Source organism: Danio aesculapii, chromosome 15 (assembly GCF_903798145.1).
Source record: "Danio aesculapii chromosome 15, fDanAes4.1, whole genome shotgun sequence".
Classification (NCBI taxonomy): domain Eukaryota; kingdom Metazoa; phylum Chordata; class Actinopteri; order Cypriniformes; family Danionidae; genus Danio; species Danio aesculapii.
In genome coordinates this window covers 3,911,108-3,929,048 of record NC_079449.1, presented here as the reverse complement: position 1 = coordinate 3,929,048, position 17,941 = coordinate 3,911,108, and the positions used below count along the sequence as shown (strand labels likewise).

Sequence of the window (17,941 nt, the reverse complement as noted above, 5' to 3'; positions counted from 1 at the left end):
ATCCCTAAGTCTATCTATCCATCCACCCCTAAATTTTTTCACCCATCCATCCATTTATCCATCCACCCACCAAGTCTATTCATTTATCTCTAAGTCTATCCATCCATCAATCCATCCACCAAGTCTATTTATCCATCCATCCATCCATCCATCCATCCATCCACTAAGTCTATCCATCCATCCATCCCTATGTCTATCTATCCAGTCTTTCAATCCATCAGTTCATCAATCAGTCATCCATCCATCCATCCATCCACCAAATCTATCCACATATCCATCCATCTCGAAGTATTTCCATTCATTCCTAAGTCTTTCTATCCATCAATCCATCAGTCTTTCCATATATCAATCCATCAATCAACCATCCATTTATCCCTACATCCATTCAAACATCTCTAAATTCATGCATCCATTCCGAAGTCTAACCATCCAACCTAAGCATCTATCTATCCATCTGTCCAATGTTTTATCCGTCAATATGTCATCTATTTATCTAGGCCAGGTCTATCTATCCATTTATCCATCCATTTCTAAGTCTATCCATCCACCTAGCCATCCACTCACCAAGTCTATCCATTTATCTATCCATCTATAAGTCTATCCATTTGTCCATCCAACCATTAATCCACCAAGTCTATCAATTTATCCATACCTAAGTCTATATATCCATCCATCCAGTCTTCCATGCATCTATCAGTCTTCCCATTCATCAGTCCATCAATCAGTCATCTATCCATCCATCTCTAATTCTTTCCATTTATCCATCCATCCATCCATTAAGTCTATCCATATATTCCTCAGTCTTTCTATGCATCCATCCAGTCCTCCATCCATCCATCTATCTATCCATCCATCTATCAGTCTTTCCATTTATCAATCCATTAATCAGCCATCAATCTATCCCTAAATCCATTCAAACATCTCTAAATCCATCCAGCCATCCCTAAGCATCCTCTAACCATCCAACCTAAGCATCTATCTATCCATCTGTCCAATCCTCAATCCATCAATATGTCATCTAACTATTTTGGCCAAATCCATCCATCCATCTATCCATCCATCCATACAGGAAGTATCTATCCATTCCTAAGTCTTTCTATGCATCCATCCAGTCCTCCATCCATTTGTCTTTCCATCCGTCAGTCCATTAATCAGTCATCCATCCATCCCTAAATCCATCCATCTATCCAACCTAAGCATTTACCTATCTATCCATCTGTCCAATCCTTCATCCATCAATATGTCATTAATCTATATAGGCCAAGCCCATCCATCCATCCATCCAGCCATCCATCCATCGCTAAGTCTATCCATCCATCATCCAGTCTTCCATCTGTCTATCAGTTTTTCCATCCATCCATCTTTCCATCCATCCATCCATCCATCCATCCATCCATCCATCCATCCATCCATCCATCCATCCATCTTTTCATTCATCCACATTTATCCATCCATTCCTAACTCTTTCTATCCATCCATCCATTAGTCTTTCCGTCCATCAGTCCATCAATCAGTCAACCATCCATCCCCAAATCCATTTATCCATCCTTAAATCCATCCATCCATCCATCTATCCCTAAGTCTAACCATCCAACCTATACATCTATCTGTCCAATTCTCCATCCATCAATATGTCATCTATCTATTTTGACCAAGTCCATCCATCCATCCATCCATCCATCCATCCATTCCTAAGTCTTTCTATCCATGCATCCAGTCCTCCGTCCATTAGTCTTTCCATCCATCAGTCCATCAATCAGTCATCCATCCATTCCCAGTCTATTTATCCATCTATCCATACATCCATCCATCCATCCAACCTAAGCATCTATCTATCTCTCTGTCCAATCCTTCACTCGTCAATATGTCATATATCTATCTAGGCCAAGTCCATCCATCCATCCATCCATCCATCCATCCATCCATCCATCCATCCATCCATCCATCAAGTCGATCTATTTATACACCCATCTCTAAATCTATATTTTTTATCTGTCCAATCCTCCATCCATCAATATGTTAATGTCATCTATCTAGGCCAAGTCCATCCATCCATCGATCCATCTATCCATCCATCCAAACTATATGTGGATATATACAGTATATATCGGTTCATTCACCATTGTGTTTTTAGATGAATACATATGGTAATACCCAGATAATGTGGCTTTATTTCCACTAACAATAACAGCCAACAATAACTACATTATTTAGCAGCAAGTCACAACAGTAAATCATTGTGCGGGTCCAAGAACAGCAGTGAAAATCAGCAAACTACACTGTGCAATATGTGAAGTGGAGCGCTGTGACCCGGTGTTATCGCAAACGCTCTGCCATGAGCTTCACAGAGCTGGAATTTACAGCACGGCTGCTATTCAGAAAGCGCTTTTATCCCAAGCCAAAGCACAAAAGAGAGCATAAAAAAGGAGAGAAAAGCCCTGATATAATGAGATGAGTCATCTGTGACACCGCGGCCTACATTCCTATGGCTTTACACTAGGAAAACACGGCGAGATGCTTGAAGACGCGCCGTCGGCTGGCAGCTGTCGAGCGAGACGGGCAAACGTCTCTGGAGACTCATTAGGTCAGATGATCGCTCTGCATGGCTCCATTACATCAGGAAAATATGTGAGCGCTTTACAAGGCCAGGTGCATCCTGAACAAACATGGCTCCTTCGTGGCATTCCCGTCAGAATTATTAGCCCTCCTGTTTATTTTCCCCCCAATTTCTGTTTAATGGAAAAAAAAATTTTCATAACTCATTCCCTCAGTTTTAATAACTCATTTCTAATAACTGATTTATTTTATCTTTGCCATGATGACAGTATATAATATTTGACTCCTTGAAATTATCTCATAAGACATCCAATTCTAAACCTTATAATCAAATTAAATTTTTTTTTCAGTTTGCAATTGTTTTACATGACTTATAGACGTCGAATACGCAGCACACGTGATGTATTTGAGTGTCTTAAAAAAAAAAGACGTCCCACCTGTGCCATCACAATCATTACATTACATGGAATGGGGGGCGGGGAGAGTTTTCAGCTTGTGCAGTAAGCAGACGCGGATGAAGCATGAGTGATTTACATGTAAAGTCATAGCAAAGATGAGATATAGACATCATGTGGTGCGAATTAGGCGTATTGTGCTGGAAAAGAAAGTGGGAGCAAATAAAGCAATGGAATAGACAGATGGAGATTGGTTCACAGATGACGCCCGCTGGACGTGACTGAATTGAAGGACATTATATGTGCTTTACATGTATGGCCAATCGATAAAATTATTTTGTTTAACTCTTTCCCTGCAACGAGAGAAAACGCTTCCCTGCCATTGACGAGTTTTACCGCAGTCCGTGTTTTAGGTGTCCTGTGTGTGACATGTCAGAAGCTCTGGGAAGTGAAATCTGAGAAAAAAGGAAGTTTGTGGATAAGATTAAGAGTTATACAACCTTCCTTTGGCTCAATCCCTACCGTTTTAGATATTGTCTTGACAAGAGACCAAAATAAAGAAGTTTTATTTTTATGATTAGTGTCATTGTTTCAGATTGCACACCTAACATGGGCAGGCTACCTCATGGTAAATAAGATATATATATATATATATATATATATATATATATATATATATATATATATATATATATATATATACACACACACACATTTCTTTTTCACACAAAATCTGTCATTTTTATTGCAAAAAACACCAAAAAAATTATGAAAAACTAGGGGGTCTGACTTATAGGTGATGCATATGTGATGTATATATATTTATATTATTATTATTATTTTTTTTTTAATTACATTATTTTCCGCACATTTCTGGGAATTGCCACCACAACATTTGTCATTTTTATTCAAGGAAACCACACAAAAAAAATCTTGAAAAACTGGGGGGTTTAATATTTGACTAGATTTTTTATTAATACTACAATGTAGCAAAGTGACATTTAAAGGCTTAACTAAGTTCATTAGGGAAGTTAGGGTAATTAAGTCCTTGTATATCAGTAGTTTGTTCTGTAGACAATCCAAAACAAATATTGCTTAAGGGGGCTAATAATATTGACCTTAAACTGGTTTAAAAATTAAAAACTGCTTTTATCCTAGCTGAAATAAAACACATATAAAGAATAAAAAATATTATGGTAAATACTGTAAAAGATTCCTTGCTCTGTTAAACATCGTTTGGGAAATATTTGAAATTCACAGGAGGGCTAATAACTCTGTCTTCGACTGTATATGAGGATGGTAACGCTACCATAGACACGGCTAAACAAACTGAAGGACACCTGGAGAAGGTCAAACACATTCCACGACCCCTGGATCAACACATTTCCACTGCGGCCAGAGTTTGTTTACCTGAATGGCGAGTGCTCTGGAAACCACGGCTCGCAGATACTGCATCGGGTCTTCAGGGCCTTCCCATTTATTCTGCCAACTCAACGGACACTAAGAGAGACAGAGAATCAGAGCTTTACCAACACACACACTGGTTTCAGAGTGTTTACAGAACAATGAACAAACCAGTTCTACAATAACTTGCCTAATTACCCTAACCTGCCTAGTTACCCTAATTAACCTAGTTTAGCCTTTAGATGTCACTTTAAGCTGTATAGAAATGTCTTGAAGAATATCTAGTCAAATATTATTTACTGTCATCATGGTAAAGATAAAATAAATCAGTTATTAGAAATGAGTTATTAAAACTATTATGATTAGAAATGTGTTGAAGAAATCTCTATGTTAAACAGAAATTGGGAAAAATTATAAAGGGGGCTAATAATTCTGACTTCAACTGTATATATCTGAAATGAATTTCATGCTGTACATTTTATTGACATTTTCAAAATACTTCATTCTGTATGATTTATGGAAAATATCCCCACAAAATCAAAACTGACTGGTTTTGCCATAATTTTGGTCACATTTGGTCCCCACAACATTAGTAACACATTGTACGCGAGTGCCAGATATATAAATAACAAGTTAGATTTAAAAAGTTTAATTTTAATGTCAAAATTAAGTATACAGAAATAATCCGCAAATTAGAGATGTTGTATTAATTTATTCCATTTCCATATCCTCATTTTAAAACAAGCTTTATTAACTTTTCATTTAGCTTTAATGTATTTTTAGTGTTGGTCATTTCAATATTGGCCGAAACACCCTCTTATATAACTTTTTATGTTGCCAAGACATTTCATCACCTAAGAATTATACGGTTCTAGAGGTTGATTTATTGACATATTCTTATTAAATAACAACTTATTTAAATTATGGGATGTTTTTGTTTACATTAAGACTTTTTATTTAAAAAAAAAAAAAACAAATGTTACACACATACTGTTTGCTATATGAAATGCTAAAACTTTGAAGCTCATTATCTCAAAATCACTCAGAACGCATATTGAACATTACATTTCCAAGGTGATGATTTATATTTTTCCATGCAATATTACTTAAGATTGTTGTATATTTTATTAAAAATATGATTTTTTGCAAACTCGTAAGTGGCTGTAATAATAATAAAACATCTATTTAATCAATATTAATAATAATAATAATACATCAATTAAAAAACAACAAATTTACACAACTTATTCAGCTTACAAAGGATTAAAAATCCAATAAACCGTATTTCAGTGATCATGCTTGATCTTATAATGAATAAACAAAAAACAGCATTAAGAAAAACAATATAAAAGGCATTATTTTTGAACCTCAAATAACAAAAAAGTACTGAATTGATGCCGGGTCTGGAGTTTCATTCTATAGAGCACACTACAGCACAGCTTGTCATACTGTACTGCTCAATTAAAGATGAGAAAGACATGAATATTCATCATTCTGCAGGCATTCGCTTCACTCACCTCTTGGTTCAGGAGTGCAGTTGCCAGTTTGTGTACATCAGCCGTCAGGAGGGACGTGCCTCGAATTACCTTACTGAGCGAGGCCAGCGATTGGTGAATGCTCTGGACCAATCGCACGGCATTAAACTGCTCCAGCTGGACGAATGAGAGAACAGGAGAGCCGACATTCTCGCTGGGTAAAGTCACCTTCTGATGGATTAACGATGAACCCTGACAACGAGACAAAGTAGCCAATCAGAGCGCATCAGGAACTAATAACCAATCAGAACTTAGATTTGGCACTGAAGGACATGTCACAATGAAATGAATATTATTATTTTACTTTCGTGTAAATGGTTCATCTCATACTTCAGTTTTACTGTGTTTTGTGTACAATAAAGCACAACAGTCAAGTTCCAGAGAAAAAAAAAACATTAATTATCCCCATACGGCATTTTAGAATCACACAAACGCGGCAACCTCCCGCTCTCCCTCGGGAAGCAAATACGGAAGTAACTGAAACTGCAATTCATCGAAATTCCAATAGTCCTGGCTCCATAATAGGGCAGATTTATATTGAGCCCACTGTTAAAATGGACCAGGAAAAGTGTGTTCACAGCCTGATACAAAGAACAATTTTAGTTCAAATAGCTAATATTACCCTTCATGACAACTGTGAGGGGGGTGAATTTTTTTTATGACTCATTCGTTTTCTTTATATTAAGTTATATTAAGTCTGCATAGTTAAGGGTGTGGCTACTTGAGTGACAGCTAGGTCTCGCTGGTCGCTGTCTCGTCACCTCAGCTGATTCCGGCTGATTAGCTGCTGAACTCGGCATATACCATCATATTTTAGTGTTGTTTTATGTGGCTGTACACAGTCAGTTGTTTTCTGAAATTATTTCCTACAATTATCAGATGATATGGCATGCTGTGTGCACTTAATTGTGCTCACAAACCATTCACGTGGCCTTTGTTTCCCAGGTGAGTGAAATTAAATACTTATATACCATCTCTATAAGTGTATTTGTTTTATTTAAGATCATTTATCATTTATAATGTTCTTTAGAGCTGTAATGCCCTCCAGAATCTGACAGATTGATTAGCCGTAGGCTCTAGAACAGTCATCTGTAGCGTTGGCATACAGTGTTATGCCTGGATTTCATAAATAGCCTTACTCTTACTAACACAGATTATATTTGAAGTGTTCTGAAGTCATTCGCATTTTCCTCCTGTAGAAAAACTTCATAAGAACAATGTTTATTGGTTCAATGTGTTACAACAGCGTTTTTTAAAAACCTAACCACTATTGATATAGTGTACAACCAAGCACATGTGGTCAGAACACAAACGAGTCGCAGGTAAGGAAGTATTAAACGTTTCTCCCAAAGTAAAGCCTGTCTAAGCAAAACGCTAGCAGGCGTCTGTAGCTCCGCTCACACTGCGTCTCTTTGCCCTTGTTTGGTATCCCGCGGACGGTGCGATGACTCGCAAACAAAATGGCGAAAGTTGGCCACGCCTACTTGTAGCTTCTTTTGCGTTCTTCAGAAACCTACTGTTTGGGTGACATCACAGATACTACGTCCATATCTTTTACAGTCTATGATCACACTACATTTCCCATGATGCTGTACAAAAAGTTCCAAAATCAGTTACAGTGCAAATACACATTTTTAGCTACTCCCACTCACATAAAGCAATATAAACGATATAATAGTCTCTAACTATCTAAAAATATGTTTAAAGACATCTTTTTTTTTACAAAACAATCAGTAAAAGCCTTAAGTTCACAATCTTTTGTCTGATTTGTATATTTTTACTTATAATATTAAAAAACTAAATGCTATTGTTTTTTTTTTTAAGTGGGAGGAGCTATTCAATGTTGCGCCCTCTCTTCACACATCGGGCAAAAAATGCACATTTCAAAGCACTTCATGGGACCTTTAAGGTCCACTATTTCAACAGCACTAATATTTCAGCAGCAGTATTGTCTCCATTAAAGTTTCTTAAAGTGCTGTATGTATATTTTTGACTCTTCTAAAGCATAAAAACACCATAATACGTTTGCAGATATTTAGAAACATGCTCAGTGAACATTCTTGTTTATCTGGAAAACAATGCTGAAGTCAGATATTCTGCTTTGAAAATGTGTTTTCCGTGCCCGAACGGCTGTCTTTGTTTTGGTCCCTTTAACCCGCCCAATGCCAGTTTAGCCAATTATATTTCAGCACCCCGAGTTGCCTTCATGGAAAACATTGTATTTGATTCATTCAATCAGGAAGGCTCTCAAATCATGTGTCTGTGACTGAAATGCAACCTCTGGTGGACAGTAGCAGACTCTGAAATGAGACGCAGATTCAGAGCTCCACATGAGGTGGTTATAAATCAGCAAATAATATAAATATTACGAGCGTAAACATTAGGTGAGGAGGTTAAATTGTAACGTCGTGTCCTAACAACACGCTACGTGATGAGATTTGCAGTGATAAGCAATTTGGCTGTTTGCACCAGACGAAACGCGACAGGAATTTAAATACAGCCATTCAGAAGCACAGAATAGTGCACTCACTGCATTCCAGCGAAATGGTAAAGTTTATAATCTAATTAATACATATTAAACCGCTTGTACATGATTAAATGTAGATGCTGAATCACTGATATGTGTTGACTTCCACTGAGTCACAGTTCTGAAGTTCAATTTCAGACGGTTTATTTTATTTTCAAGATCTGAGGTGAACTATCTGCTGCTGCTTTTAGTAAATGGCAATGAATGTCATGTAAAATGGCATTCAGACTCACATTATTAGCATTTAACACTGAATAAAGCACATGAGGAGCACCTGAGATGATCATAGTTTATCCTGTTGTTCACCTATTAGAAATAGAAGCCATTTCTATAATATAAATTTCAGGTGTTAGTAAGAACAAAAACTCCTTTTAGTATGGAAAATATTACTTTTATCATGTGCCGCTGTTTTTATTTAGAAAACGGTTCAAATCAGCTTTAAATCAGCCTTTAGGCTCGGTAGTCAGGCACACTCATGTCATGTTCACTTGAAAATTTGTTTTTTGTTGTTTTTATTGCCAGGAGTGCAATACCTAATTCAACCACTGGGTGTCAAACTTGCATACTCTGCACCTTTAAAGGGTTTTTAAGTCTTCATTTCAATGAAGTCTTTAATTAATAAAGACCATGAACTAAATCATCAAGTTACAAGGATAATCACAATTTACAAACTTTGATTAGAAGCAAAGAACAACATAAAAAAATTAACAAAATACTCAATACTCAGTAAAAGCATTAGTTTATAGTTGTGTATCTTTTTGTCAGATTTTTTATGTTTTTAAACATATTTAGATTGTTATGTCTCTATTATATCACTTGTAGTGTTTTATGTAAGTAGGAGAAGCTAAAAAAAAAGCTGCGTTCCAAATGGCACACTATGTACTTATGCACTTACACACTCAACAGCACAGTATATGTGTGTAGTGTCGTGACAAATGGAACACTAATGTTTTTTTACTAAGCAGAATTCAAACCGTTTCCCTGATGACGTTTGACGGTTGCCAAATGAGTGTAATAAATGCCCAAACTACCAAGTAATACCTGCCTTGAGTATAACCGCATTCACCATCGGGAGGCGCTATAATCACTCTCACAGGAGAATTTTGCTTTCACAATCCAAAATAAATAAAGTTATCTAACATGAGCGCCCGAAACCTCCACCCCTTCTGCTACGTAACCAAAGCTGCGACTATTGAGTGCATGAAGTGTCCATCATTCCACACTTCATTTTACCGGCTGAATGAGTGCATCATCCGGATAATTAAAGTGCACTTACTATTTTTAGAGTTTTCAGTGTGAACCATAGACTGTAAAATATATGGACGGAGCATCCGTGAGGTCACCCATAGGTTTGTGAACACTGCAAAAGAAGCTACAAGTAGGCGCGGCCAACCGTCGCCATTTGGTTCACACGTCATCGCACCCACGGCGGGATACCAAACAAGGGCAAAGAGGCGGAGAGTGAGCGGAGCTACAGACACCGGCTGGCACTTTGCTTAGACCTGGCAGACAGACTTTACTTTGGGAGAAACGCTTGATACTTTATTACCTGCGACTCGTTTGTGTTCTGACCACATGTGCTTGGCTGTTCACTATATCAATAAAGTGTTTAGTCTTTTAAAAACACTGTAGTAATACACTGAGCCACTAAACATTGTTCTTATGACATTTTTCTACAGGAGGAAAACGAAAATTACTTCCAAACACTTCAGATATAGTCTGTGTTAGTAAATGCAAGACTATTGATGAACTCCAGCATAACACTGTATGACAACGCTTCATATGACTGTTCTAGAGCCTACAGCTAATCAATCTGTCAGATTCTGGAGGGCATTACAGCTCCAAAGAAAAATAATAATGATAAGTGATCTTAAATAAAACAAATACACTTATAGAGATAGAATACAAGTATATAACTTTACTCACATGGGAAACGGAGACCACGTGAATGGTTTGTGAGCACAATTAAATGCACACAGCATCCCATATCATCTGATAATTGTAAGAAATAAGTCCAAAAGGCAGCTGACTGTGTAAAGCCACATAAAACAAAACAAAAATACGATGAATATGCCGAGATCAGTGGCTAATCTGCCGGATTCAGCTGAGGTGAAGTGACGGCGACCAGCGAGACCTAGCTGTCACTCAAGTGGCCACGCCCTTAATTATGCACACTTAATATAACCTAATATAAAGGAAATGGATGAGTTATAAAAAATTCACCCCCCTTACAGTTGTCATGGAGGGTAATAATAGCTATATGAACCAAAATCGTTCTTTGTACCAGGCTGTAAACACCTTTTTTTCTGCTCTAAAGTTGGCCATTCTAACAGTGGGCTCAATTGCACTTTGCTCTATTATGGAGCCAGGACTATTGGAATTTTGATGAATTGCAGTTTCAGTTACTTCCGTATTGGTTTCCTGAGGGAGAGCGGGAGGTTGCCGCTTGGTGTGAATGCACTACTTACACTATTTATACTACAAAACGGCGTAGAATAGCGCTTTCGTATGCGATTTGGGACGCACCTAAAATCTCTTTTGGGACTTTTTGCTTGCTGCAACTGATTGTGAAACTTTCTGCAGTGCATCGTGGGAAATGTAGTGCAATTCTAAAACGCCGTTTCCCTATGGGGATAATTAATGTGTTGTTGTCCTTTATTGTACACAAAACGCAGTGTGAAATTGTCTGTAGTCAGGAAATGAGCGTTTTCCCAGGATGCTACTGTTTTTTTATTACTGCAGCGGCAACTTCTCAGCTCAGATTGTGTTATGAATCTGTCACTACGAGCTGTTATTGAAGGATGAGCAATTAAAACTATAATAGAACTGACAAACTCTACAGAATCATGCTGTTGTCTATTTCACAAGTAAAGGGGTCATTTATATAAAGAAGAAAAGTATAGCACAGCCTTATTTTTCCCCCATTCAGTCAAATTGATTCTGTTTAAATATATATATATTAGAACTGCTTATAAAAGACACCCACTAAAGTGTCATAAAAACTGTAGTTTCTCCTTATTCTCTGCGTATGAGCGGGCGCAGCCATTTGAATCTTTTAGGCTTGAGGCTTCAGGTCTTATTCACTTCCATTCATTTTTAGAAAATATATATAAATTCAATATATACAGTGTTCAGCATAACTGGTACAGCCCATTTTGAAAATGAATATTTTTCTCAATTTCTCAGTGAATATGGGTCATATATATTGGTGCATTTGAACAAAACAGATTTATTGCACAGATATATTTATTTAAATAATATTTTAGTCACCAAACATATTTAAAAATGGAAAGATAATTTAAATTCAAGCTAAATATTGCAAAAACATTTCAATATAATTGTATTTTTTTTTTTATTCTCTTGATTTTTGCTCATTTTGAAAATGTCATTTAATATTTTATATTAAATTTATATTTTATTATATTAATATTTTAGTATAACATATAAATGTGTCTGTACTTGTTTTTGGAGCGTTATCTTAAGTTATTTGGTTAGATCAGCTCCAGATTTGGCTTCAATACTGACTAATCTAATGTATATACGCAAATATAATCTTGTAGAGCCTCCTATTAAAAATATGAATTTAAATGAGGGATTTGGGGGGGGGGGGAGGGTACTCATATATGCTGAACATTGTCCATAAAATTCAATTAAAACATTGTGTGTGACGTTCTGGTACCTGGTTGAGCCGTTTCCACAGGTTGAGCACAGGTGAGAGCGCACTAGACCAGAGCTCTCTGTCGAACTTAGATCCTGCTGCTACAGGTCTGCTCAGAATCCTCAGCTGAGAGATCACCTGCACACACACACACACACACACACACACACACACACACACAGATATTCTCAATGTGCAACGATGCTTCATCTCTCTGTGATTGTGGAAACGCTGCAGTGGGCGATTCTTACTCATGATAAATTGGTCTCATTACAAAAGCTAAACACACACACACAAACACAGTCTCTACAGCAGTATGTGTGTGTGTGACTAGGATCAGTCTAAACCTGACAGTGACAAATAAGAGTGCAATGTGACGTCTGAACTCACAAAGAGAACGTGTGTGTGTGTGTGTGTGTGTGTGTGTGTGTGTGTGTGTGCGTGTGTGTGTGTGTGTGTGTGTGTGTGTGAGCAACATAGAGTTGAATGAGGGTGATTTGCATATTTCATTCAGTAAAACAGGAAGTTCAAGCAGACATGCTGAAATCCTTAGCAACCACATAGCAATGCCCTGGCAATCACCATCATCATACTTTATATTTGCATACTGGACTGCGATTTGCTGTCTTTCTAGTGTGTATTTGCATAATCAGAAGCATTTAAAAAGGTCATGAACAGAGAAATCTACCTTTACTTACTAAGACTGTCATACTAGCAGATTATCTTGTACATTTCAGAGCGGAAATCATATTTATTATTGAAATAAATGTTTTTATTGACAGCAGGCCCAGAAAACAGCAGATCCTGGAATGTGTCAATCTATGATGTCATATGTAGGATAAACCCCACCTCCACTGAAGAATATCAATGGCTAATTCTGTAGCTCCACCCACTAATTTGCACATGACATGGTGGGAAAATGAATTGAAATCTATTAGACTATTATCAGTGGTGTAAAGTAACTAATTACAAATACTCAAACTACTGTAATTAAGTAGTTTTTCTCAGAAATTGTAATTTTCTAAGTAGTTTTATAAATGTGTACTTTTACTTTCCCTTGAGTACATTTTTAGTGCAATATCGGTACTTTTACTCCACTACTTTCCCTCAATCTGCAGTCACTACTTTATTTTGTCCTGTCCAATCAAATCGCACATAGAAGGTAAACCGCATCATAATGAACTACCTCAAGACATGAGTGATTTATAAATGCAGCAAACTGTTTAGAAGCATTAAAAGTGTCCAAGAAGACGTCCAAAATCTTTACACGCATTGACCCAGACACTATTTAGATGCATGTCACTGATGAGAAGATGACGGATGTTTACTGTATGATGACCGAAATGGCCTTAAACACCCAGCAGGTACAAGATGTCAATGTGAGGTCAGATTGACGTTGTGTACCCCAACGTCGTGTGGATGTTGCATTTTGTTTGGAAATAAAAAAACATGTTGACATCAGAACCCAACGCTAGGTCGACGTCAATGTCCAACCTAAAACCAATCAAATATCAACGTGTAATGATGTCAAAACTTGACGTTGTGTGGACGTTACCACTGTGATGTTGGCTCGACGTTAGATTTTGGTTACTTTCTAACACAACCTAACATCAACCAAATATCAACATCATCTGACATCGTTTTTGGACATCAAAATAATGTTGTCCTTAGACACTGGTTAGACAATGACATTACAACCTAAATCTAACCTAATATCTACGTTGTATGATGTTGTGTGTCTGCTAGGCAATAACTAAATGCACTACAGATTGTTACGTTTACACACATCCATAAATTACATGCAACTGCATCAGCTTTTCACAGCTTAATACTCACTACTCACTACTCTTGAGTACTTCCGAAAGGGCTACTTTTTACTCATACTTTGAGTAATATTTACAACAGATACTTTTACTCTACTTGCACGACATTTTTAGGCAAGTAATGCTACTTTTACTTATGTTTTTCAGCACTCTTTCCACTATTGACTATTATACATCATTTTATTTATTAGTAACTAATGATAAGATTATTAAAGGGGTGGTCCAGGGTGTATTTATAAGGCTTGGTTGTGTTAATAACATGCCAAGCAATGTGCTCTCATGCTTCATTTGCATAAAATATCGTAATTTTTTTATATTATCTAACTTTGATTATACTCAGCTAACATGAAAACCACTGTCGTATTTTCTAGTTCCTCTGTAAGGCCCGCCCTCCAGAGGCTCTGATTGGTCAGCTAACACAATGTGCTGTGATTCGCAGATCGGCTCCACGTCACCAGGAAAAGTGTCAAGCTTCCACAAGCACGTGCTTTGCCTCTGCTGTGTAAATACTCAATCAGAGTAGCTGTTAGCCGTATCAGTTTGAGCCTCAATCAGACAATAATAATATCAGACACAGAGCACACAGCTGAACCTCACGCCTGCTCTCTAAAATAACATCTGACAAGTGTCTTTCACATATATTGGAGTTATAAGCATGTGTAAGTAATATAAAACGTTCACATATCTTTTGTGAGTTGGTTATTTGAGATGTAGAACGCAGGGAAAGCGTCTGCATAGAGAGACGCTGCAGCGCTGCTGAGGATTGTGGCTGTTTACAGCGGTACATATGAATTTGTAGTTAAATTATTAACGGTGCTAAACAGCATTTCCTGTTGTTTACATCCTTGTTAACGTCCTAGCTACAACATACCGTTGACGCTAAACACTGTGCATGTAGTAGATCAATGTAACAAATAAAAACACTTACAGGTTGTGGCTCACAATCCACAGCTTCTTCTATTATGGTTGGAGCTGCTCCTTCTTTGAGGAGATTTAGCTGAATCTAGCACTGAACTGGGAGAGATTCTGGAAGCTATCCTTTGTAAAATGCTAGCTATATAAACTTTTATAATTCTCTGGAACATAATTAAAATGTGTTTGTGTGGAAGCCCAAATCCTGAAAACCATCGTTAAAATCACTGGAATAAATTATTAAATTAAATTATAAACGACGTTATTCGTTAATTATAAAATAAATAAATAAATAAAACATTCGATCTAATCTAAAATGTCCATAAATCATGTGTTGGAACATAAGCTAAGATGTTTTCTGTGTAAGGATTGGGTGTCAAAGCAAAAGTCTGCGAGATCCTCTATGAGAAATGTAGAGATGCATGCATGTGTGAATGTAGTTTGTCTGTCAGCGCATTATGATCTCCACCCCACAGGAAAGTACAACACTCACACACACCTTTGATGTGGAGGAATGTCCTGCTCAGCACAATGTTCTCAAAACACCTCTGACCCCTCCTGACCTCCACCACTCACATACACGCACAAACGTACACACATGCACATACCCGTGCATGCACTCACACTCACACACAAACTCAAACACATGCGCGCACGTACACACACAAACTCATTGACACACACACACATACGTAAACTTACTCACTCATATTCACGCACACATACTCAAACACACACATAGATGGATGAACTCTAGCTCAAACACACACATCGAAACTCAAACACACATGCATAAACTCTTGCACAAATACACACAAACTCAAACACACACATACAAACTCAAACACACATGCACACACACATGCATGAACTCTCGCACAAATACACAAAAACTCAAACACACACATACAAACTCAAACACACATGCACACACACATGCATGAACTCTCGCACAAATACACAAAAACTCAAACACACACATACAAACTCAAACACACATGCACACACACATGCATGAACTCTCGCACAAATACACACTAACTCAAACACACACATACAAACTCAAACACACGTGCACACACACATGCATGAACCCTCGCACAAACACACACAAACTCAAACACACATGCACACACACATGCATGAACTCTCGCACAAACACACACAAACTCAAACACACACATACAAACTCAAACACACATGCACACACACATGCATGAACTCTCGCACAAACACACACAAACTCAAACACACACATACAAACTCAAACACACATGCACACACACATGCATGAACTCTCGCACAAATACACACAAACTCAAACACACACATACAAACTCAAACACACATGCACACACACATGCATGAACTCTCGCACAAATACACACAAACTCAAACACACATGCACACACACATGCATGAACTCTCGCACAAATACACACAAACTCAAACACACACATACAAACTCAAACACACATGCACACACACATGCATGAACTCTCGCACAAATACACACAAACTCAAACACACACATACAAACTCAAACACACGTGCACACACACATGCATGAACTCTCGCACAAATACACACAAACTCAAACACACACATACAAACTCAAACACACGTGCACACACACATGCATGAACTCTCGCACAAATACACACAAACTCAAACACACGTGCACACACACATGCATGAACTCTCGCACAAATACACACAAACTCAAACACACACATACAAACTCAAACACACGTGCACACACACATGCATGAACTCTCGCACAAATACACACAAACTCAAACACACGTGCACACACACATGCATGAACTCTCGCACAAATACACACAAACTCAAACACACACATACAAACTCAAACACACGTGCACACACACATGCATGAACTCTCGCACAAATACACACAAACTCAAACACACGTGCACACACACATGCATGAACTCTCGCACAAATACACACAAACTCAAACACACACATACAAACTCAAACACACGTGCACACACACATGCATGAACTCTCGCACAAATACACACAAACTCAAACACACGTGCACACACACATGCATGAACTCTCGCACAAATACACACAAACTCAAACACACACATACAAACTCAAACACACGTGCACACACACATGCATGAACTCTCGCACAAATACACACAAACTCAAACACACATGCACACACACATGCATGAACTCTCGCACAAATACACACAAACTCAAACACACGTGCACACACACATGCATGAACTCTCGCACAAATACACACAAACTCAAACACACACATACAAACTCAAACACACGTGCACACACACATGCATGAACTCTAGCTCAAACACACACAAACTCAAACACACACATACAAACTCAAACACACGTGCACACACACATGCATGAACTCTCGCACAAATACACACAAACTCAAACACACACATACAAACTCAAACACACGTGCACACACACATGCATGAACTCTCGCACAAATACACACAAACTCAAACACACACATACAAACTCAAACACACGTGCACACACACATGCATGAACTCTCGCACAAATACACACAAACTCAAACACACACATACAAACTCAAACACACATGCACACACACATGCATGAACTCTAGCTCAAACACACACAAACTCAAACACACACACACAAACTCAAACACACATGCACACACACACACACACACACACACACACACACACACACACACACACACACACACACCTGAGAACTGATGATCCTCTGTGAAGAGCGCTCGATGTTTGCAGGCAGGCCGAAGAAACTGGGTCTGTCGTCCTCAGGAAGAGAATCCACCACCACACGATAATCCTGCACACACGCACACACAAACACAAACCACCGCACAATGCATTATGGGTAACATCAGTCATAAACAGCGTAAAATTAGATGATGTTAATTCTGGTTAAAGGCCCGTTCACACCGAGCACACTAACCATAAAAATATCCATTAATATCTTTGCATCCACACTGACGAACAATGAAAATGTGTTTATGGTTCATTTATGCTTTTCACTCCGCATCAACACCTCATCACCAGCAGATGTTCTCTGACCAGTCAATCTTTATTAATAAAATCATCTAATAA

At 37.9% G+C, this 17,941-nt stretch overlaps 1 protein-coding gene across 1 annotated transcript in view; it reads right to left on the bottom strand.

Moving 5' to 3' along the window:
• Positions 1–17,941, bottom strand: part of LOC130241336 (cytoplasmic dynein 2 heavy chain 1) — a 230,303-nt gene that overhangs the window by 14,231 nt on the left and 198,131 nt on the right. The window contains exons 83-86 of the mRNA XM_056473046.1: positions 17,559–17,663; positions 12,097–12,213; positions 5,873–6,082; positions 4,362–4,451 (exon numbers count right to left, since the gene is read on the bottom strand). Of these exons, the coding sequence (XP_056329021.1) occupies positions 4,362–4,451; positions 5,873–6,082; positions 12,097–12,213; positions 17,559–17,663 (522 nt within the window). The remainder of the gene's footprint in view (positions 1–4,361; positions 4,452–5,872; positions 6,083–12,096; positions 12,214–17,558; positions 17,664–17,941) is intronic.